Genomic DNA, 24328 nt, shown 5'->3' with positions numbered 1-24328 from the left:
AATAGGACAGCTAACCCTAATCACAAAATCTGATAACTTTTGCATAGTAATTATGCATTTCAAACTAAAGATTATTCTGAAAACCAATTTCACATGTATGGGTTTTCAACTCCAGAGAACATTTTTCTTTTGAAATACATGAATCTATTACCCTAAATGCCATTAACTTAAGACTGCTTGCAGAGACTGCAGGAAAAGTACACTATTCAGTGGTCATTTTCTAAACATTACATGTAGCAGTGACCCTGGGATCCTTTGCCATGGAGATGGAGATGAACACCCACCTATTGGAGGAAAGGGAGCTGGAGTACCCAACTGTCAATGCCAGCAGGCAATGGCATGTGAGTTGTTGCAATTGTACCTGATGCTTTTTCTACTACAATTATTCTCTCTGGACACATTAAAAATAGCAGTATCTGTTTGCAAGATGAAACATAATCAAAAGCTACCATCAGGTACAAACACTAGCCTATCCCTTTATCACCAAGAAAGAGGTAAATAATCTCATTTCATCCTTTAAAGATACATTGCCAAAGGAAAAAATAAAATTATCTGCAATGAAAACAAAAGCTCTCTAATTTCTCTGATTTGTATTCCAAATTCATGGCTCTGACCTTTTCTTAAAACTTTAAGCATCACAAGGAAATCAGTGGGAAGGCAATCATGTGCTATCCAAATACTTAAAGGGCAGAAAAACTCACTGAAGTGAAAAAGGATTAGTAAAGGGTAGAAAAGAGGACTGGCCCCTCCCAGTTGGGGTGCACTGATTTGGGATTAGCTATCAGACAGAAAACCCACAAGCAATTAAAAGTTCTGACATCAGGGAACAAGCAAATATAAAACACTCAGCTCTAAGCGAGGTTCAGCAGAGAATGCCTTCAGGAGTTCAAGGTACTCAAGGTTTCTCTCTCCCATAGAGAGAAACTCTACGGGGAGTGGGTGGATTCCCACCAAAACTCCATGAGAATATGGGGGACTTGAAGCCCTGGAAACTGACTTGCTAGAAATCTTCCCCCAATTCTTCTTTCAGCTCCATGGATAAATGTAATTAATGGTGCTGACCTGTTAATGAGTATTTTTGATAAATGACATCCATGAGAAGTACTTTTTATATAAATAGAAATTAAAATGAAGAAAATTAAATGACTAGGACAGGGGATTTAATTACATAGATACTATACCTGTCAAATTTTTAAAGGTAAATTACTATTTTTATCATTTTGGTAATGTCATCTTACAGACATGAAAAGCATTTTGAAGGTGGGTTGGGAAGGGCCTCATGCCATTTATAATGGTACAAAAAACTTGCATAATTTCATTTTGCTATTTTCTTTTCAGCTTGATTTTTATCTACGTGCCTCGGTCTCTACACAAAGGGCTGCAAACCAGAAGCTGACCTGCATTCTTGCTTCAAGCAGAATGAAATCTCCTACACTCCTCTCTCTGGGTTACATGTTCCTGGTACTGCTTTTTTTCCAGCAGGCCTGGGCTCAGTTCCCAAGAGAGTGTGCTACCATTGAGGCTTTGAGGAATGGCGTGTGTTGCCCAGACCTGTCCCCACTGTCTGGGCCCGGGTCTGACCGCTGCGGTCTCTCATCAGGGAGGGGCAGATGTGAGGTGGTGATAGCCGACTCCCGGCCCCACAGCCACCACTACCCGCACGATGGCAGAGATGACCGAGAGGGCTGGCCCACACGCTTCTTCAACAGGACATGCCACTGCAATGGCAATTTCTCAGGACACAACTGTGGAACCTGCCGCCCTGGCTGGGGAGGGGCTGCCTGTGACCAGAGGGTTCTCACAGGTAAGTAGAGACTGGATGGATGCACAGTCCTGCATGGAACTCAACACATTTAATATTGTAGACCTTTGAATCAGTTGAGGTTTAAGAACTCCTAGAAATCGTAAAACTCAAGCCTTACTTTTCATAGCTGAGGAAACTGAGGCTTAGAGAAGCTAAGAAATGTATTTAAGGAGTTAAAGTTGAAAATCAGGTCTTCTAACTAATAACATTTCCTTTCAAAAGATGTGTTGCGCAACCCCTTTATAATATGAACAATGCTAGATGTTCATGACTAGACCTTTCAGTAACTTTGCAAGGTAGTTATGTTAATTGTGAATACATATTGGAGCTCAGAAAGGTCAACTCCATGTAAATGGTGTGTGGGAAACCTGGAGTTCACACTGAGATCTGTCCAGCTCTAATCCAGAGATTCTTGCACAGCCCTTGCTGACCACAAAGACGTTCCCCACTCTGATGATCAAGTTCAGCCATTCTACAGGCTGCAGCCTAAACAACAATAAATGACAGAAATTTAAATAGTAACAGCCGGCAATACTGGATTGTTCTCTTTGTCCCAAACATGAGATCAAGAGTTTCACAGAACCCTTACTGAGCTTTCGGTTTTAAATTTACATTATTGTGTTAGTTTCAGGTGGACTCCAAAGTGATTCAGTTATGCATATCTATTTCTTTCAGATTTTTCTCTTAAAGGCTATTAAAAAAGACTGAGTATGGTTCCCCATGCTATACAGTATGTATTTGTTGGTTATCTATTTCATATATAGTAGTGTGTACATGTTAGTCCCAAACTCCTAATTTATCCCTCCCACCTACCCCTTTGGTAGTCATAAATTTGTTCTCTATGTCTGTGGTGAGTCTTTATTATGAACCAGGCTCTGGTCCAAGTGCTTTTTATGTGTGTCCTCTTTAATCATTACAATTCTATAAAGCAGGTATTTCTACACATACTTTACAGATGAAAAACTGATGCTTAGAGAAATATGTGCCAAGTAACAGAATTAGACTCTGGTCCTAACCACTATGCTAAACCACATACTGTATTTTTGCAAAATTTATGGTATTAAAGGGTAGAAAATTACAAGAAATATGCAAATAGTGAGCAGAAGTCTACAACAGGATCATCGAATCATAAAGTCCATGGTAAGATTAAGGAAAGCTCTTACTCTATATAGAGTAGGTTGGAGAAAGAGGGAGGAGATCAGAGAGAGAAAGCAGACATGAAGAAGGGATTTTAGCAAGGGATATTTTTTAAAGTATAAAATGATGTGAGCACAGATGCAGATTATCATTCATGGGTTAGTGGGACATGGGGTTACAAGATGATTGAGTATTCTCTATCCATGCTCACATGGCAGATGTTTTCACATTTGAATTTTGTGTCTCTAAAGTCAGGAGAAACCTTCTGGACTTAAGTACAGAAGAAAAGAATCGCTTTGTCCGGGCCCTGGATATGGCAAAGCGCACCACTCACCCTCAGTTTGTCATTGCCACCAGGAGGTCAGAAGAAATACTGGGGCCAGATGGCAACACACCACAGTTTGAGAACATTTCCATTTATAACTACTTTGTTTGGACACACTACTACTCAGTCAAAAAGACTTTCCTGGGAGCAGGACAGGAAAGCTTTGGTGAAGTGGATTTCTCTCATGAGGGACCAGCATTTCTCACCTGGCACAGGTACCACCTGCTGCAGCTGGAGAGAGACATGCAGGTATGCATGAGCCATGGCCACATTCATATCCTTTACAGAGAGGGTACCTTGTTTGTAAGTCATTAATTCACTGTGTCCTGAATGATCAAAATAGGTGATGACAAAGCAATTTCATGTTATTAACCTGCCTTTGGTGTTCTGTTAAGTCTCTCCCTATGTGAATCACTTCCTTATTAATTAATCTTTATCCTTTGTGAAGTGAAAAGAAAGTCACATCAATGGTCAGGAAGCCAAATGAGGTATTTGTAGGTGTGAATTAAAGCACCGGACATAGTCTACAACTCTGTCATTGAAAAAATGACCCTCATATAGTTTGCAATATAGGACTCTCATTTGATCCGTCTCCCTTCTGAAATGTAAACCAATAGCCCCTCCTGGTTTGGATGAGGAAAGTGTATATGACTTTTTAGTCTTCCAAGTTCCAAATGTATAGCTTATTTTATAAGTTGATGATTTTGTATGATATACAAAAATATCTGAGGGCAGGGTTTAAACTACAAAAATAATACTTTTCATTTAAATTGGCATATTCTAATTGAACTCCTATGTTTCCATGTTCTCTACCACTTTGAGGCTTATAGCAGAAACCTACTAACAATATCCACTAGGTCAGACATCATTTTAATCTAAAGACATTGGGTTTTTTAGCATGAAGTGAAACTAAACAGTTATTTCCAGTTTATTTTTTATCAGATAAACTAAAATCACATTAAAGTAGCTGTTAAGATACTTTCTTATTGTCTCTTTTACTATTTGTTCTATTTTAAGAAAAGTATTGTAATTTTCAAATGAATTTAAATGTTTTTCATTATTGAAGTAAGTTGATTTACAACATTGTATTAATTTCTGCTCTACAGCAACATGATTCAGTTATATTGGTTTGGCCAAAAATTTTGTTTGGGTTTTTTAGTAAGATGTTATGGACAAACCCACACAAATGTTTTGACCAACCTAATACATATATATGCTCTTTTTTATATTTTTTCCATTATGGTTTATTGTAGGGTATTGAATATAGTTCTCTGTGCTACACAGTAGGACACTGTTTTTTATCCATTTCATATATAATAGTTTACAACTGTCAATCACAAACTAATTCTTAACCCCTTTAATAGTCTTAGAGCTCAACTAGGAAATCGACAAGTTGAATCTGTTTTCTAGGTGAAATAAGAGCAATGATTCCCTCCCCACAAATTAAAATCTAAAAATATCTGAGGGCAGGAAAAAATATCTGGGAGCAGACTCATGTATTGATTTGCAGTATGCTTATGCCCAGCATTATCCAAGAAAATAAATGGTTAGAAGGGAGAGATTTCAAGCACTAAAATACAGAAAAAAATATTCATATGTACGTAGTCCATCTGTATGCAGTTTGAGAGTGATTAAATGAATTCAGCTGCTACTCTGAACTTCATATTTTATAGCTCTGATTTCACATAAGACATTTAGTAGATTATGAGTAGATAAATCTGTCATTTGTAATCAACTCCAGATCTTCTTGCCTTCAAGTCATTTTCCCATGAGTGCATCAAAATGAAAGGGCAGGTGGAAAGCATCTAAAAGCTTCAACTGCGCCTGTGTAAACTTCAACCTCTATGACTTACATTTTTAAAACCCAACTTCACAAGCGATCCAACAAATTATAATCTAAATGTAATGCACAGTTGAAATGCCACATGAATATGCTCCAGCTCCGAAATGCCAGTTGCTGAACCACAAACTGACTCTTAATGATCCCTCAGAAGCTGTCACTAATCTTTGTGAACTAGAACAATGGCTGCTCAACAAGGCTTCTAAAGCCCTGGAGATCAATAAGGAGGGATGCACTGGAAAGCTTTTGACCCTCTAAAATACCCCAAGGACAAGGATATGCTTCCTAGAAAGGGTTTAAGAGTGAAAAAGCAGAAAAGTACTCAGTGTTTGCAAGGTGAGATTAAACAATGGCAATCCCTACATTTATCCCACACTCTAAATATAGTTCCCCAAAGGCCTAAAGGAATGAGAAATAATAAGTACAATAAATATATCTTTAAAGGAACCCAATAAAATAAGCATGTGATCTTGAGCCCAGCATTTTTTATTTGTTGAGATCAGCTCTAAATGGAAACTAGGTCCCTGGGCTAAAGAACAGCACGCTCAGAAAAATATTCAGCTTCCGTTAAGCATTTCCTGTCTATATTGGTTTCTGGCAAAGGCCTGAGTCTTCATAGTTTAGATTCTGAAGCAGAAGTCTGTAAGTAAAACACCAGGCAGATAAGGCTAATTTCAAAGAAGCCTCTATAGTGTGTGGCCAAAACAGAACCTAATGCCTAAAGTTGACTCAGTTAAATTAAAAAACAGAAATGAAATAAAAAGCACTGCTTCACATAATATATCTCAAGGCTGGATCTAGCTCCAGATAGGAGTTTGCGATACTTCAATTAGAGATAGGAGAATGGAAGGAAGTGAAAATGTCAAAGAGTAGAAGTTATTGTTGATAATTTTTAGTATAACCAACTTGCCTGAAAAAGAAAAGACATTGCCCCAAAGCATTTGCAGAAACTTCTGGTATAATGAATTGAGTTTCATTCCCTCTAGTGCCTAAGTGACTTCTTGTCGTAAATCAGGAGCTTTGTTAAATAAGGAATCTAAGTCCGCTAGCCCTGCAGACACCACTGACACATTAACTGGTTCCCAAGTGGCTGAGAAAACTAATAGAAGCAGGCTGCCAGAGAGTAAACCAAGCAAAGGGAGCATTTTAAACAAAAGCAGAGAATGCTAACAGAGTTTCTGTGATCTAGGAAATGTTGCAGGATCCTTCTTTCTCCCTCCCTTACTGGAATTTTGCCACTGGGAAGAACACCTGCGACATTTGCACCGATGACTTGATGGGATCAAGAAGCAACTTTGATTCCACTCTTATAAGCCCGAACTCTGTCTTTTCTCAATGGCGAGTAGTCTGCGAATCCTTGGAAGATTATGATACCCTGGGAACCCTTTGCAACAGTAAGTTCCAAATGACAACTAGGATTTGGAATTCCCTATTAGATAAAGAGATTAAATGTGCTGCCAGAAGGCCTTTCATTCTATTAAGGACTTCAGACTGAAGTTCACTTTTATTATAGAGAATGATGTACAGATATTCACTAAGTGATAGTCCAGGCAATCTGGAGTGCTCCAGGGAAAAAAGAAAGTGCCTATACATTTCTCCATTGCTTTTTCTGAACAACTTGGTTGGTGCATTGCTTGCTTTCTTCTTTTGGAAATGTCTATTTGTATTAGTTAATCCTCTTAGTAAGCCCAGCACTGCTTTGTGGTCATGTGTCTTTACTGGAATTTCACAGAAAATGTGTCCCTAGGAAATGTGAAATCTGCAGAAAGAATTGGAAGTACCTTGGGAGTAAAAAATATATATACATTTAATAATAATAATTGTTATATAAAGATTACTATTATTTTGTTATTATATTATTTTTACTATTATGTCACTTTGATTTCCAACCTTCTGATTAGATTAATAAAGAGAATGCTTAACCAACTGTCCTAACATCCTTTCTCCAGTGGTCCCTCTGCCACAGGTCATGTTTCTGTCTTTTGTGGAACAGTTCCTATGAAGCTGTCTGTTCTCTTCCTTGGATCCTATTTTTACCATCTCCCTTGATACTAACACAAGGTCTTAATTATCAGAGTCTTTCTATCTCACTTTGTTTTTCTTCTTCAGGCATGTCTAAATATTTTGAACTTTTGTTCTTCCATATAAAAACTAGAAGTATTGAAATTTATTTTTTTCATTATTGTATGCATAACATTTATTCTGCACATATTTTTAAGCACCAAATATTAAATTACATTGTAAACTTAGAATATTTTAAATAGAACAACAAAATTAGGTAGATTTTTTACTGTTAGATTATTTAGCTGTATATAGGAATAAGAGAAGTAACCATATATAAAACTTTATATAAGTATAAAATTAGAATTTTTGTTTGGTGAAATGAGATGAAATTGAGGATTGGTGTATATTTAGGTATCAAAACATTCATCTCTCCCTGTGACTTTTTTTTTTTAATTTGCTTGCACATGGACAACTTCTGTCATTGCACCTATTAACTTATTATGGATTAGAGTCCTGTGGGATTCCCATGCAGGAATGAATGAAAAGTTCAGAGTGCCTAAAGCAGAAAGTAGATTTGAGAAGTATTGTGAAGAAAAAGAATATGTCTTTCATATGATGAATTAAAAATAGCTTAGTGGCTGGATAGTTTAGTGGCTGGAAGAATATTAGGTGTCAATAAATAACTCTTTGGTGGTGGTTTAGTCACTAAGTTGTGTCCAACTCTTCAGACCCCATGGACAGAGGAGCCTGACAGGCTACAGTGCATGGGATTCTCCAGGGAAGAATACTGGAGTGGGTTGCCATTTCCTTCTCCAAAATAACTCTTTAGTGTACCAAGTTTGGTGCATTCCTGGTAAATGGAGAGAGACTGTCTAGAAAGCATATGAGAACATATGCATGGGATGTCCAAGGAAGCTTCACTCTAAAGATGTACATGTATGTGTGCCCTGTAAAAGACGACCAGTGAAACCACAGGGATGGATAATTTTACTGGAGAAGAAAAGTAGAGGGAGGAAAGAATTATTGTGAGGATTAAATATTTTATCAAAGCATTTGGCATCATATCAGACACATTAATGGGTATTCAATAAAATGTTATTTTTTCTTTCATGGGCCTAATAAATAAAATAGTTCTGGTCTAACTTCCTATATTTTCTGCCGTCCACTACCCCCTTCCACTGCCACATGCTCCAGGCTAGCTGCTCACCTAACAGGCTCTCTCATACAAATCAACCTTATCTTTTCATAAGCCAACATACACCAAACAACTATTTAGCTTCAATTATATGCCATCCTTGGTGGCTCAGAGGTTAAAGCATCTACCTGGAATGAGGGAGACCTGGGTTGGATCCCTGGGTCGGGAAGATCCCCTGGAGAAGGAAATGGCAACCCACTCCAGTACTCTTGCCTGGAGAATCCCATGGAGGGAGGAGCCTGGTAGGCTACAGTACATGGGGTCGCAAAGAGTCTGACACGACTGAGCAGCTTCACTTTCACTTTCGTATGTCATCTACTGGATCAAGACTGGAGGACATACTGGTGATCAAGAACAGAGTTTGTGCTCTGATGGGGCTTATATTAGGCACAGAAAAAAAGCCTGTCATCCTTTATTATTATCTCTGCCTAAAAATGTTTGACTTGTAAATTTTTTCTTATTTTACTTCTGGCAATTTTCCTCAGATATTCAGGGCTCTTTGCAAATCTGTATACCCAATGAAATCTTCCTGAAGCTGCCCAATTGGGAAGAATTAGTATTCTCTCTCTCTCTTTTTTTTTCTCTCTCTCCTACCCTCCCTCCATCTTTTCCCTATTTCTTTCTCTCCCTGCCTGTATCCCCAAAGGCATCTTTATATTCCTAGGGATATATATTATCCCTAGTATAGCAGCCCTTTGTTTACCAGTTTATCTTCAGTTCAGTTCAGTTCAGTTCAATCGCTCAGTCGTGTCTGACTCTTTGTGACCCCATGAATTGCAGCACGCAAGGCCTCCCTGTCCATCACCAAATCCCGGAGTTCACTCAAACTCACATCCATTGAGTTGGTGATGCCAACTCATCCTCTGTCGTCCCCTTTTCCTCCTGCCTCTAATCCCTCCCAGCATCAGAGTCTTTTCCAATGAGTCAACTCTTCACATGAGGTGGCCAAAGTACTGGAGTTTCAGCTTTAGCATCAGTCCTTCCAAAGAATACCCAGGAATGATCTCCTTTAGAATGGACTGGTTGGATCTCCTTGCAGTCCAAGGGACTCTCAAGAGTCTTCTCCAACACCACAGTTCAAAAGCATCAATTCTTCAGCACTCAGCTTTCTTCACACTGACTTTCAAAACTTTTATTTTTCACATTAATTGCTGAAAAATATGTGTTGATTGAAATATATATCACTTCCCAAAGAGAGTTAAGGTTGTTTTAACATTATTTCTTTGAAAGCTTGAAACAACATTCAAGAACAAAATTCCATGTAATGCGAAATATGGCTTTCAGTGTCGAATTTTGGTTTATGAGATTATATCCACAAAATTAATCTTCCACGGAACTTCTGTTTTAATGTGTTCTCTTGAAAAAAGAGATTTAACATATTGATATGTTAATAATATTATACTGATTTAACGGATACAAGGACCTCTATCTGTTTTTACAATCATCTTTTTCTTCAGGTGATTCTATCACATATTTTCCCTTTTCACAGAAGTTGGACATGATAACCTAGGTTTTATCACTTTAACACCACAGAATATGCATTTGAAATTTTTTCTCTTCTACAAAGGAAAACCTGTCTTTCTGTGTTCAAGACCTCATGTATACAAATTTAATAAGGAAAGCTAAGATCTCTAAATGTTCTATATGTGTTCACATACCCCCTCTTTTTCCCAGGCACTGAGGGTGGGCCAATTAAGAGAAACCCAGCAGGAAATGTGGCCAGACCAATGGTGCAACGTCTTCCTGAACCACAGGATGTCACTCAGTGCTTGGAAGTTGGTTCATTTGACACACCTCCTTTTTATTCTAATTCTACAAACAGCTTCCGAAACACAGTGGAAGGCAAGTAAACAAAACTAGTGCTCTGAATTGATCTAGTTGTTACAGGAAAAATTCAAGTGTTCAAATTAAATCTCTTTAAAAAAAACCTTTGAAGGCTGTATGGATCCTGTGATGTGTATGTGATATGAACAGGGCTGCCTATCATTATATAGTCACAGTCCTCTGCTAAATAGAACTTTCTTAAAGAAAAACGTAGCCCCTGAAACTCTTTGTATCACAGGAGAATCCCTTGGAAAGGATCCTCCATTCTCTTAATATACCTAAAAGGTATTTAAACTCAAATTTCTGTTAAGTAGCTGGCCAATATGGATATAACTATATCAAATTTTAGTATAGGCAAATAATATTCAAGACTTGGAGATATTATTAATTTTTTTCTTAAAAAAGTCCTGTTGACATCAAATAAACAGTCTGGTTTGGGCATATGTATTATTGAGGTATCATCCTGAAAGTTTTTTAAAGATCTACAAAAAATCAAACTAGCATCTAGAGATATTTAATTTGATTTTCTTTAACTAATTCGAGTATTTTAAAGTTGAGAGACCAAGTCCAAAGAAGTGAAAAGATATCCAGCTAGTTAGTAACAGAGGACAGATTCAAATCAAAAATTTCTATGTCCTCTAAAAAAATTATATCATTTATAATTATTATATAAAAAACTTTTATACCTCTAAATTATTCATGATACATATTTAAAGTCTTAAAAGAACAGAATCATGTTTAACTTTATTATAAACTTGTTCTTGTCAAATTTTACCTTAAATACAGTATCATACATGTTAGACCACCCTCCCTCCCCAACCGAAAAAGGGAATAGATCTCTCTTTCCCTTGATCTAAGATACTTGATATATAGATCTGATAATTATTTTCAATTATCTCCCTTTTCATCATTAAAATCAGATGCCATTCTTTCCTATCTTTATGTTAATTTTAATAACTACATATGAATGCACTGATTTGGAGATTCCTCAATAATCGCCATATTTTGACTAAGCGGTATTTATACACTAATACTGTTAAGCAGTGATTCTGTAAAGAATTTAAGAATATAAGAGTGTATTTTATTGATGCCCAATCAAAAGACAGGTTATACTGATTTCCAGACAGAATGTACAAAAAGGTTAGTGCCTAACCATGTACAATGTAGGCAATCTTTAAATGTTTTATGAGTCAAAAAATACTAGAATAAACATATAAAAAAGAATAATGAATGAATGAGTAGCTATAATTACACTACTGACTTAATGCACTTCAAATTTTAATATTGCTTTTATAATATACAGGCATACCCTGCTCTCCCACCTCTGGTCTTCAAGCTAACTACACACTTAATAACTCCATCCCACATCAGAGACTCCCGACTTTTGTTTGTGATCTATCCATGTCTTCTCCCTAATATATTTACATGAACAATATGTGATGAGAGTATATATGGGAAGTATATGTGTTATATATAACATATGGGAAATGTATATATTACATGTAATAGGTATGTAATATGTGGATTATATATAAACAGGGATATGTATGGTGCACGGCTTCCCAGGTGGTACAGTGGTAAAGAATCTGCCTGCCAATACAGGAGATGTGGGAGGCGCAGGTTTAATTTCTAGGACAGGAAGATTCCCTAAAGAAGAAAACAGCAACCCACTCCAGTATGTTTGCCTGAAGAATCCCATGGACAGGGGAGCCTGGAGGGCTACCATCATGGGGGTCTCAAAGAGTTGGATGCAACTGAGCATACATGCACATATATGAAACACATGTGAAATATATGTAGTGTATAATATGGAAATGTTTTTGGAGAAGATATAAATATATATGTGTGTGTGTGTGTATATATATATAGAATAGAGAACATTCTCAAAAGTTCTATAAATGTTTTTACAGCAGTCTTTTCAGATATTTAAAACTAGTACAGAGATGATAAAAAAGCTCTGAGAAATTCTAACTTCTCCACAGAAATAATTTTCTAAAAATACACATGCTGACAGTCTGAAGCAGTAAGGCAGGAGACTAAAGTAACATCTGGCAATTTAAGTTTAGGGCAATCAGAGCTGTGTTCTCCCAATTGTATCAGCAGTTTTTGTAGAAGCTAGAGATTTCCATTGTCTTTATTTCCATGTAGACCAATGTTAGCCTTGTCAAAATAGAGTGCTCTATATATTTTGACTGGTATCCTTTGCAGGTCATTATTTTTAACCTAGAGGCTACACTTAGAATGTCATGCCACTATCTTCAAACTAACCTAGCTCTTACTACAGCAAACAAATGTCACCAACCATAGGTACAGAGAAGCAGTGCTATTACACCAAGGTAAAAACTGGCCTGACAAGCTCAGGAAAAATTGTTTCCCAATATAATTACTGCTTTAGACTTAAAGAGTCATATTTGTAATGGATTTTACTATTCTCATCTTTATTTTTATATCTAGGTTACAGTCATCCCACAGGAAGGTATGACCCTGCTGTGCGAAGCCTTCACAATTTGGCTCATCTATTCCTGAATGGAACAGGGGGACAAACTCATTTATCTCCCAATGATCCTATTTTTGTCCTCCTACATACATTCACTGACGCAGTATTTGATGAATGGCTGAGGCGATACAATGCTGGTGAGACTCTTTCATATGCTTTTTGCAAACTCAGCAAACAAGACTGTTCGGATGGCATAGTTATCACATTAGGCTAAGAACCTGACACATTTAGACTACGCTTTACAATAGGATAAAATAGCTCTAATATTTAGCTATTTCCAAATATTTTAAACCACTCAAAAGGCAGATAAGAAGTCTCTAAGTATAGTAATAGAAAGATGAGACATTAACATTCGCTAGGACTAAAAACTAATCCCTTCACCTCTTTACCATGTAAAGATGACTAAGTACCATGTTTGCCCAATTTTTCTTTCTCATATCTTCCAGTGAACATCCTCATCGCTTTTCATATGGATGTGAAAACCTTAAAGAGCTCTTCTTTGATACCCCAAAGACAGAAAAATTATACTCATAAACCACAGTTCTGGTTTTTATTATGTTACAGCCTCTCACAAATGGAAATTTTATTCAACTTGAAAAGTTAATGCTGGTTTTTATATCACACCATAGAACATCTCTTTTAAGTTCATTTTAATGCATTCTTTAAAATGTTATTTAGAGGCTACTTTCTCTTCACTCAGCTGAGAGGGTTATATTACTATTCAAACTACGAATGTGCTTTTACTGGTTAAAACATCATAAATTTTCACATTTAAAATTGTTCTAAATTTTGGCTCATGTACTTTTATTTCATCAAGGACATAAACATAATATTGGAGATTATCTACTGATTCAGCTATTCATTCAGCCACGTCTTATTTCTGTGCTCGTGTGTGGTGTGTGTGTGTGTGTATGTGTATGTGTATGTGTGTGCTTGTGAGAGAGAGAAAAAATACAGTAGTAGATTCTAATCTAACCTGATTTGGACTATGAATTGATGAGTTGGTCAAAAGAGTTTGTTTCAACTGAAAACCATTTAAGAAATAAATAGCCTAAATATAAATATTTATCTACTTATTAATCTTCTATGAAGTCACTGATTGGGAGTTCCACCTGATTTTTCATGTGTATTTATATATATATACATGCAACCATAATGAATTATCTATAATTTGCATTGTCTGTTTCTTTAAAGTGAAATAAGAAATCCATAACCCTTGTGATGCTGAGTACAGTATTATCCTAAATTTTCATAAAGTTTCCCTAACCCTTTATAGTCATAGTTGTCCACTCCTAATTCTACAGCAGTGTTATGGCCATTCATTCTTAGTAAATCTTTCCAAAGCATTCCAGTTATTTATTATAAAAACATCCTTCTCTTTTTACATTTATAACTATCAGTTTATGCATGTTTTATTATACTACTTTTATTTCAATAACAACTTGAATTAATAGGTTTATGGATGAACAAAACACTTTTATTAGACATTTACGTCTGGTAACTAGACAGCAATGTATAAGCTGACAACAAGCATATGTAAATAGATACAGTGTATGGGGGAAGAGTTTCTTCGTAGACAAGTAATATTAGGAAAGGGGATAGGGAGGACTGTGTAAATAGAGAAAGAAAGATGGTCCTAAGAAAGGAACAAAGGAGCCACTGTTGCTGGAGCAGAGTAGGGAGAGGGATGAAAAAATGGAGGGAGATGACAAGGCCAGAGGAAAAACTGGAGCAGATCCTTAAAGGCATGGGATTTAACTCTGAGAGAGATGGGGAGCCATTGAAGGATCGACATAGGGAAGTAATATTGCAATGCAATTGTTACTTTTATTAGTCTTCTTTTCCTCCATTTATTTTAATGGACATAACTTTTTGATGCAGCTGAAACTGAACTGAGTTGAGGCTGATTCAGTAGAGAAAAAATAGGAAGCTTAAAAAGTTATCTAAGTTATTAGCTTTAATATCTAACTTTAATAAGTAATTAGTATGAGTGCTTTGAGGTCATGAATCCTGTCTTTGGTTCAATGCTATAGCTCATGTGCCTAGGTCAGTGCCTGGCATGAGGAGGAACACAGTAGACTTTAATGAATACATACTTAATTACCATTAATTCAGAGTACATTTGAAATCATTAAATTTTAAAGTAATTAAATTTAAATTTTCAAAAATATAAACACTACCTGCCATTTCTATGATCAATGTTTCTTTGGAGTAGACGTTTAAAAATTCTCCTATGCTTCACAGGATTGCAGTGACTGTCCAGGTAATATACTTCTTGCAATCAGAAAATCTAATACTTAACTAGCCTTCCCACATATTTCAGCTCTTCTAAACATATCCCCACTAATGTCTTGCCCAAACCCACTTCCAATTCTGGTTTTGTGACATTCCACTTGGCATTTAATTGTACCAACATAAATACAAACAACAACAATAAAGAAAGATTTTTTGCCACAAAGAGCATCACTCCTTTTATCTCTGATAACAAAAACACACTGATAACATAAATGCCTATGATTTGTATTTAAGTAGAAAGATGAAAGGTGGCAAGAAATAAATAGTATTATAGGACCTTGATTTGAAATGTTAAATGCTTTTTGATAACAGAGTAAGAACCCAGGGAATAAGCTCACATTTATTGCTCTAATTAAACAGAAAAAATGAAAAGTACTAAACAGAAATATGCATAGTCAAGGACAAACCTCCATCAGATACACTGCCTCCTAAATTTAAACAACAGATGATGCTACAGCAAATTACAGGTTCAGTCTTTCTTTAGCTTTGAAAAGTAAGTTTAATGAATTTTACTGAAAACAGTTTCTGTAATTTAAAAGTAAAACAACTAATGATTATCATAGATAAGAAAATACTAAAACTCTCTTACTTTTAAACTTTCTTTTTCTATTGGATGACATGTTACTATTGTACTCAAAGCGTTTGAGCTCTGTTTCATGCAATTCCCAGCTCTGCTGTTATAATTTTTTATGTTGTTATTCAGTATGAAATATGAAAGAACTTTTATTGTTACCCTTGAACATTTTAAGTCACCTTCAGAACATAATAATATATTAATACAAACTGATTATGTCTATTAACAAGGTGTCTTTGGCATATTTTAGATATATCCACATATCCACTGGAAAATGCCCCTATTGGACATAACAGACAATACAATATGGTACCATTTTGGCCTCCAGTTACCAACATGGAAATGTTTGTTACTGCTCCAGACAACCTGGGCTATACTTACGAAGTTCAATGGCCAAGTAAGTACTGAAAATGTATTTTTACTGTGGAAATTTCCAAAATCAAACTTGTTACCTTTAAAGTAATCTCAGTTTTCTGAGATAAAATAACCCACAGCTTTCCACTATGATTAAATAGCTTTGTTTGAATTTTTATTTGGGGATAAAGAGAATGAATTTAAAATTTGTTGGGACCCCATTCTGACCTGGTTGAGCTGGTTACACAGCACACTATTTCGTTTAATACTTACAACCCTCTGAGGAAGGTATTAAAATCCTCATTTTACAAATAAGGACGATGCGATGAGAGTAATTATCAAAGATCACCTTTGTAGAAGCACAGAGAATGAATTTTGAGCTTAGCCCTGTAAAATATGCCCTGTGTAATATACTCTTATTTTTCTACTACATGAACGTGCTTCTAGTTGTTTATCTTAAAAGACATGAAGTGAGACACTCTGAGCTGTTTTAAGAGAGGTTGTGAAATTCAAAATCTCCTGGTTTAATTTTAAATCCTTTTATTAACCAAGGCAATGGGGTACAGTGGAAGAGCACGGAGTTTGGATCCTGAAATATCTGGGCTCCAAAATCAGCTCCACCATCTAATGACCTTGGGCAAGTGATTTAAACACTGAGCCATCATCTCTTCACCTTCAGAACACATATAATAACTATCCCAATAGGATGCAGTCATTATGAGAAATTGGGGAGTGCTTTGAAGGTGCCAGGTGCTATAAAAGGCAATGTGGCCAATAAAAATTAAATACAAGGATTTTGTCAAGTGCCTGGAACAACGCCTACATTTAGGGTATCAATTTTGGCAACAATTTTACTATTTATTTTTTGCTCTCATTTTATTTTCAAACAGGTCGGAGTTTTAGTATTTCTGAGATTGTCACCATAGCAGTAGTGGCTGCATTATTACTGGTTGCAGTCATTTTTGCGGGCACTTCTTGTCTGATTCGTGCCAGAAGCAACATGGATGGAGCAAATCAGCCTCTCCTTACTGATCAGTATCAACACTACATTGAAGAATATGAAAAAATCCATAATCCTAACCAGTCTGTGGTCTAGTGACAATTGTAAATTCTCATATGCATTTGAATCATAAAAACCACATGCTTAGAAAATAATAGGTTGAGTTACTAACTGTAATTTCTTTACTCTGTTACTTCCTTCCTTGTGCATGTGCATATTGGAATTACAATCTCCAGATATTATTTTCCAGAACTGGGGAAAGTCACGATATTTTCAATGGTTTCTAGTTTTTCAGTTCTACTTAAAAAAAGTGTGTGTGTGTGTAGGGGGGGCGGGGATGGAGGGCTTCCCTGGTGGCTCAGCTGGTAAAGAATCTGCCTGCAGAGGGTGGGAAGATTTGGGAGAATGGCAATGAAACATGTAAAATATCATGTATGAAACGAGTTGCCAGTCCAGGTTCGATGCACGATACTGGATGCTTGGGGCTGGTGCACTGGGACGACCCAGAGGGATGGAATGGGGAGGGAGGAGGGAGGAGGGTTCAGGATGGGGAACACATGTATACCTGTGGCGGATTCATTTTGATATTTGGCAAAACTAATACAATTATGTAAAGTTTAAAAATAAAATAAAATTAAAAAAAAAAAAGAATCTGCCTGCAATGCAGGAGACATGGGTTCAATCCCTGGGTTGGGAAGATCCCCTGGAGAAGGGAAAGACTATCCACTCCAGTATTCTGGCCTGGAGAATTCCATGGACTACAGTGCATGGGGTCTCAAAGAGTCAGACACGAGTGAGCAATTTTCACTTTAAAATGGTAGGTTGTACCAATTCCATGGTATTTAAACAAATATGAAGATTTGGGGCATGTTTTAAAATTTTAAAGATCAACAAAATGGCAATCTAAATAATTTGCTGTACTTTGTTTATATTGGAAAGAAAAACTATGATTAATAGTAAACTGATTAAAATACATGAGTAGGACTTATTTATGAAGCAGAAACAGACTCACAGACATAGAAAACAAACTTATGGTCACCAAAGCAGAAAGGGGATAGGTGAGGGATAAATTAGGAGTTGCAATTAGCAGACACAAACTAGCATATAAAAAACAGATAAACAGCAAGGTCATACTGTATAGCATGGGGAACTGTATTCAATATCCTACAATAAACTATAATGAAAAAGTTTTATATATATATAAAAAGTTTTATATATATATATATATATAAAAAGTTTATATATATATGTATATAAAATTGACTCACTTTGCTGTATACCAGAAGCTAACACTGTAAGTAAGCTATACTTCAATAAGTTGTTTTTTTTTTTAAATGACTAGGCATTTCTACAATGTTAAGATGTAAATACATTTCCATTCCTTGGCAGTGACCAACACATATAAAGGAAACTACATTTGTAGTTTAAGTTAATCATGTGACATTATAAATGGGATCCTAATTAACTTTTTAAAACTGATCTTCCTCTTAAGGTTCAAGGCCACAGAAAAATCACAATCTTTGTCACATTTTGGAGAGGTAAAAGCTTTACTTTGTAAAAAGGAAGTTAATAGTGCCTGTACTTGAACTGTGTTCTCCTATCTGTCAATTGATTGACAAAAGAACTACCCATCCATGTTTCACCTCCCACTTCCTCTTAGAGGCCCACAAGGAGGCATAAGGCAGAGAAAATGCATCATTGTGCTCTACAAATAACATCAGTTCATTGTGTTTAATTCAAATATCACTGTCTCTCATTTAGCAGCCTGCTATATGTTTTCAAAAAAAATATTACTTCACAAGTCCCTCATTGTACAATTCTGCAAGAATGTCATTCATTAATTTCTTCCTATCTTTTAACAAAATATTTTTTCTCTTTTTGATCTTGTATTACTAAAATTATATTCCCAATGAAGAACTCTTATAGGCTAGTTATAGAGGGCAAACATTTTAATTAAAATGAAATTTTAAAAAGAAATAATATCACTAATAATCATGCACTATAGAAAATGGGCAGTCTGACATTCCCATCTCAATAAACAGAAACAAGACTAAAGTTATATACACCTGATTGGTTATTGGGTTTCCCTATATTAAACAATCTTCAGGCTATGTATACAAGATATTCAAAATGTGTTAGCAAAAGAGAATGTGTATAATAATAGCATTGTTCTAACTTTCAAAGAGCATCACTGGGTTCTCGCAAATACATTTTGACTTATTAAAACATTATATATTCAAAGCTTTTCAGATAAATTATTTTATAATGTAAGATTTATTAATATTTTATAAAAAACATCAATGAAACTGAATTCTTCACTTCATATTTTTGGAGATTTATTGAGTACTCATTTCATAGACATGTATTAAGCACACACTATGGATTTGAGGAGGGGAAAGTCAAGAACATGCATTGAGACGATACCTGACTTGGGTCTTAAGAATACCAGTGAGTTTGCCAAACATTAGAGTATGTGTTAGGTGCTCATTCGTGTCCTACTCTTTGCAACCCCATGGACTGCAGCCCCACTAGGCTCCTCTGTCCATGGAATTCTCCAGGCAAGAATACTGGAGTGGATAGTCATTCCCTTCTCCAGGGGACCTTCCCAACCCAGAGATTGAACCCAGATCTCCTGTATTGCAGGCAGATTCTTTACTGTCTGAGCCACCAGAGAAGCCAGATATTAAAGTAGAGAAAGGCATTTCATATGGAAGTCACAGCATGAGCAAAGTCACAGGAATTTGAAAGAACATGGAAAATTCAGAAATATAAAACAGGTCAGTGTGGTTGGACCATAGTTTTCATGGAGGGGAGTAGAGAGATAAATTGGGAATAAAATCAGTCGTATGTGCAATACTAAGAAATTTGGAATTCATTCTATCTGTCCCAAAACATAAGCATTAAATCTAAGAAATCCTAGAATCCTATTATGTTGATAATTTTACCCTAAAAGTGCTGCTTTATTTTTCTTTTACTCAAGGACTTATTTCTATTTATTTACAGCTCTGTAAGAGCTTAGGACTTAGCTTGATCAAGTGACCATTACTCCTTCTATAAAATGCTGTATTATTTATTGCAAATAATATTTTTTTGCAATCTTGGAGATTTTCCATTGTTCTCAGTCCTCCAGGCCGCTTATAGAACATAGTAAATGACATTATTATGCACTCACTGGAAAGCACATTGCACACCACTTAAATCCAGTTTCCTATTGCATAAGCAGCCACTGCATGCCAATGCCACAAACTGAGCTGAGCTTTACAGTCTAAACAGAGTGTGTAAAAATGTCTGATTGAACCTTCCTATAAAATCGAGAATGAAAAGCTATTACTTTTGTATTCCTCTGAAGTTATGTTCTGTCTTCTTTCCTATAAGCAGATCTCAAAGGTGGTGCTCACTTACATCTCCATATAATCTTTAAAACTGGAGGCAGAGGAAAAGATCTGTCTAGTAAAATAACTGTTCCAAGGACTGGTCATAAGATAGCTGTTCTGAGCTCAGTCCATGAAGACCCAATAACAGCATGTATTTTTTTCTTTGCCATTTCCTAGTTAAAATTGTTACACAAGCAACCAACCAATGGAAGATCAAATTGGGTAGAGACAGATAATATGAACTTTAAAAAAGAAAAAAAATATTTAAATATATTAACAAACCAAGAACAGAGCTTGGAATGAAAGAGATGACATTTAAAAGGAATAATACAAAGTCTCGCACTTTGAAAGCATAATCAAAAAATTAAATGGGATTATAAGACAGAAACTAGAAGGAGATTTTAGTGAATTTCAAGGTCAATATAAGGCAATAGTGCAATGTAGCCAATAAAGGTGCTATGTGATTGACAAAGAAGAAAGAGATACTATGGAAGTGCTATGGTATTATGCTTCATTAGTACAGAAAAGAAATCTGTGGTGTCTGAGTCACATCTGGAATATTCATTTGACTTAAAGTCCATGGTTTAAGAGGAACATTGACCAACTGGAACATGTCCATTTAAGTGATACAATGATATAATCACTAGCCCAAGACAGACACTTGGAACTCACCTTTGAATTCTACCCCTGGTGGCTCAGACTGTAAAGTGTCTGCCCGCAATGTGGGAGACCTGGGTTCGATCCCTGGGTCAGGAAGATCCTGTGGAGAAGGACATGGCAACCCACTCCAGTACTTTTGCCTGGAAAATTTCATGAACTAAGGAGCCTGATAGGCTACAGTCCATGGGGTCGCAAAGAGTCGGACCCAACTGAGCAACTTCACTTTCACTTTTACTCCTTGGAAGGAAAATTATGACCAACCTAGATAGCATATTAAAAAGCAGAGATATTACTTCGCCAACAAAGGTCCATCTAGGCAAAGCTATGGTTTTTCCAGTGGCCATGTATGGATGTGAGAGCTGGACTGTGAAGAAAGCTGAGCACCGAAGAATTGATGCTTTTGAACTGTGGTGCTGGAGAAGACTCTTGTGAGTCCCTTGGACTGCAAGGAGATCCAACCAGTCCATCCTAAAGGAGACCAGTCCTGGGTGTTCATTGGAAGGACTGATGCTGAGACTGAAACTCCAATACTTTGGCCACCTCATGCGAAGAGTTGATTCATTGGAAAAGACCCTGATGCTGGGAGGGATTGGGGGCAGGAGGAGAAGGGGACAACAGAGGATGAGATGGCTGGATGGCATCACAAACTCAATGCACATGAGTTTGGGTGAACTCCGGGAGATGGTGATGGACAGGGAGGCCTGGCGTGCTGTGATTCATGGGGTCGCAAAGAGTTGGACATGACTGAGCAACTGAACTGAACTGAATTCTACTGATCCTCACATCCATTGAATTCATAATGTTGTTAATACAGCCAGTATCTATAGAGCATTATATCCTGGGCACTGAACCCATCATCTAAGACAAAGGTGCTCATTTGGTGAACAATTTACCCCCAGGAGACAGTTGAGGGCTTGGGGAACCACAGACATCTAGTGGGTATAGGCCAGGGGTACTACTAAACATCCAACAATGCACAAAACAAATCAAATTATCCAGCCAAAATAATATATATATATATGCAGCCCAAAATGTCAGTAGTACCGAAGTAAAGAAGACTTGATCTAAGGCTACAAGTGTAAACAAATTTCATAATGCTCATAGCTCCGCAGAGCTCGGGATCTAGTGAAAGAGAATGACAAAACCTATGCATGGTTTTAGGAATGCATTATTTTCTCACAACTAGGAAGTTTGAAAGACAGCCCAAGGTAAGTAAGATAGCACAATGATGCCTTCAGGAGGACAGGCTGTTTATAATTTTTCTCCATCACCTTTAACATGTAGGTTTTACCTTTTTACTTTTACTATCAGTACTGTAAAATGGCTACTACATCTTTGTACTTTATCCCACATAGAAATATTTTTTATTTGGAAATGAATAGCATCCCGAATTCTGCCTATATCACATTAGAAGTTTATCACATGGAAGGAAAATATAGAAAATTGAGGGAGTTTTTGTTGTTGTTGTTGTTGTTGGTTGTGGTTTATGCTTCAGTTGGTTACCATCCTGAATAATATCTGACACCTAACTGTAAGGGATAGAGAGAGAGAAACTGGAATTGTGGCAGCTGGGAGCATTGCCACGGCAACAAACAAGCACTCAATATACCTAAAAATTGTAGAAGGAAAGAAACACACAGTGTGCTTTTATTTTAAAAAATCTGGTGTGGGGGGGTGCATCTAATTTAGATGGGTGATTAAAGATGAGCTAAAGAATTAAGCTGAAACCTGGAGGATGAGAAAATTGCTGGAAAAGTTAATTGAACAGGCTATGATAAAAGCTGAATCCTCATTAGCCACAGTAGCACGTTAAAACATGCTACCTCTAAAATTTTTTAAAGGTAAGAAGTTTAACTATGCTCTTTAGAAATAAGGAGGCAAAATCAGAAGAATCAACTTGAAGAGCTGAAAATTACTGTATCTAGGAAGTATGAGTTGTATATGGGAAAGACTGGAGCAAAGGGACTTTTATAGTCCTTCATGAAACTTGACTTTTTGAAAGGAGGTTTAAAAGAAAAGAGGGACTTCTATTTTGAAATCTTGGTAAAGAATGACTGCCACTAAGCAGAAATTTATTCTTATTTTCCCCTATGAAATAGGAAACTTTAGACTTTTAATTTTGGAAAGAGTTTAAGAACAAACAATGAGTAAAATCTGTCATGGCTTTCAAATGGAAACTGTTAGCAAAATGAGCAAGACAGGTTATCAATCAATTAGATTAAGTAAATTACACATGGAAATATACTCTTGTATTTTTTATGTAGACTTCAAAATAGATCTTCCGACACGTGCTAAAATGTATTTCTGCAGTGTTCTTTCCTGCTAGTCTTCGGATTTGGTCAGACTTTCATTAAGGTGAAAGTGAAAGTCACTCAGTCCTCAGTCATGTCGGACTCTTTGCAATTCCATGGACTGTCCATGGAATTCTTCAGGCTAGAATACTGGAGTGGGTAGCCTATCCCTTCTCCAGTGGATCTTCCCAACCCAGGAATCAAACCAGGGTCTTCCACACTGCAGGCAGGTTCTTTTCCAACTGAGCTATCAAACAAGGTCATTGCATCTGCTAAAAACTGAACAGACTCTTACCACAAGGTGGCAGCTTTGAACACATTTCAAAATGTTGATTATGGACATCAAATGTTTCCAACTGAAATGAACAGTGAAGACATCTGCTCTTTCTCTTCTGGTTTAAAAAAAAAATGTTCATGTGATCCTTGAAAGGCAGAAGAAATGCAGTTTTTCATTTTGGTGGAAAAATGGCCTGTGAGATTAATAATCTCCAAATGGCTGAAATTCCCAACTGAATTATAATGACAAAAAATGTGTCTTCTTATTGACTAGAACTCTTGTATACATTATCCTCCTTCATCACGATCACTTATCATGAGGCCCTTCTGGGCCACAAAATGAAGAGTGAGTGGCAGATCACCCAAATGGTTTCATATACAATAGATAATTATGCCAGCACCAAAGACACTGATAATTTGTGACAAGGGTTAAAGGGCTAGTCCACTATGGGAATCAGCTCCACTCAGCCACTGAGACTACACATAATGAAAGTCATGGCTAACTTTGCAAATGTGCACCTTAAAGCTGTCAAAGAAAAATGACAAGAAAGCTAAAAAGAGTATCAATTCATTTTACCTTACTTTGAAAAGAACCCAAGCTAGACAATAGATGCAAAAATACAATGAACTCCTGCATAGTCTCCTACATTTAACAACTGTCAATACTTTGTGCATTTTTGTCACTCTATTTTCATATTACCCATTAACATATTATGATTAATATTTTCTTGGACAAAGTTGAAAGTTAAGTAGCATATACCATGACCAACATTTGTCCCTATTTCTGTGTGTCCCCTAAGAAGAATGGCATCCTCTTACATAACCACAATCCAATTGTCAATTTCAGGAAATTTAACATGGATTCAACACTATATTCC

The 24328-nt window shown here is 36.4% G+C and overlaps 1 protein-coding gene across 1 annotated transcript; it reads left to right on the top strand.

Moving 5' to 3' along the window:
• Window positions 1–1419: 1419 nt before the first annotated feature.
• Window positions 1420–16945, top strand: TYRP1 (tyrosinase related protein 1). Its single transcript, XM_055578076.1, has 7 exons — window positions 1420–1804; window positions 3193–3515; window positions 6296–6500; window positions 9980–10147; window positions 12584–12763; window positions 15746–15892; window positions 16740–16945. Exons 1-7 carry the CDS (start codon window positions 1420–1422, stop codon window positions 16943–16945), a joined length of 1614 nt encoding a protein of 537 aa, XP_055434051.1.
• The last annotated feature ends 7383 nt before the right edge of the window (window positions 16946–24328 follow it).

The sequence above is a fragment of the Bubalus kerabau genome, chromosome 4, assembly GCF_029407905.1.
Source record: "Bubalus kerabau isolate K-KA32 ecotype Philippines breed swamp buffalo chromosome 4, PCC_UOA_SB_1v2, whole genome shotgun sequence".
Taxonomy (NCBI): Eukaryota; Metazoa; Chordata; class Mammalia; order Artiodactyla; family Bovidae; genus Bubalus; species Bubalus kerabau.
This window is presented reverse-complemented; position numbering and strand designations above follow the sequence as displayed.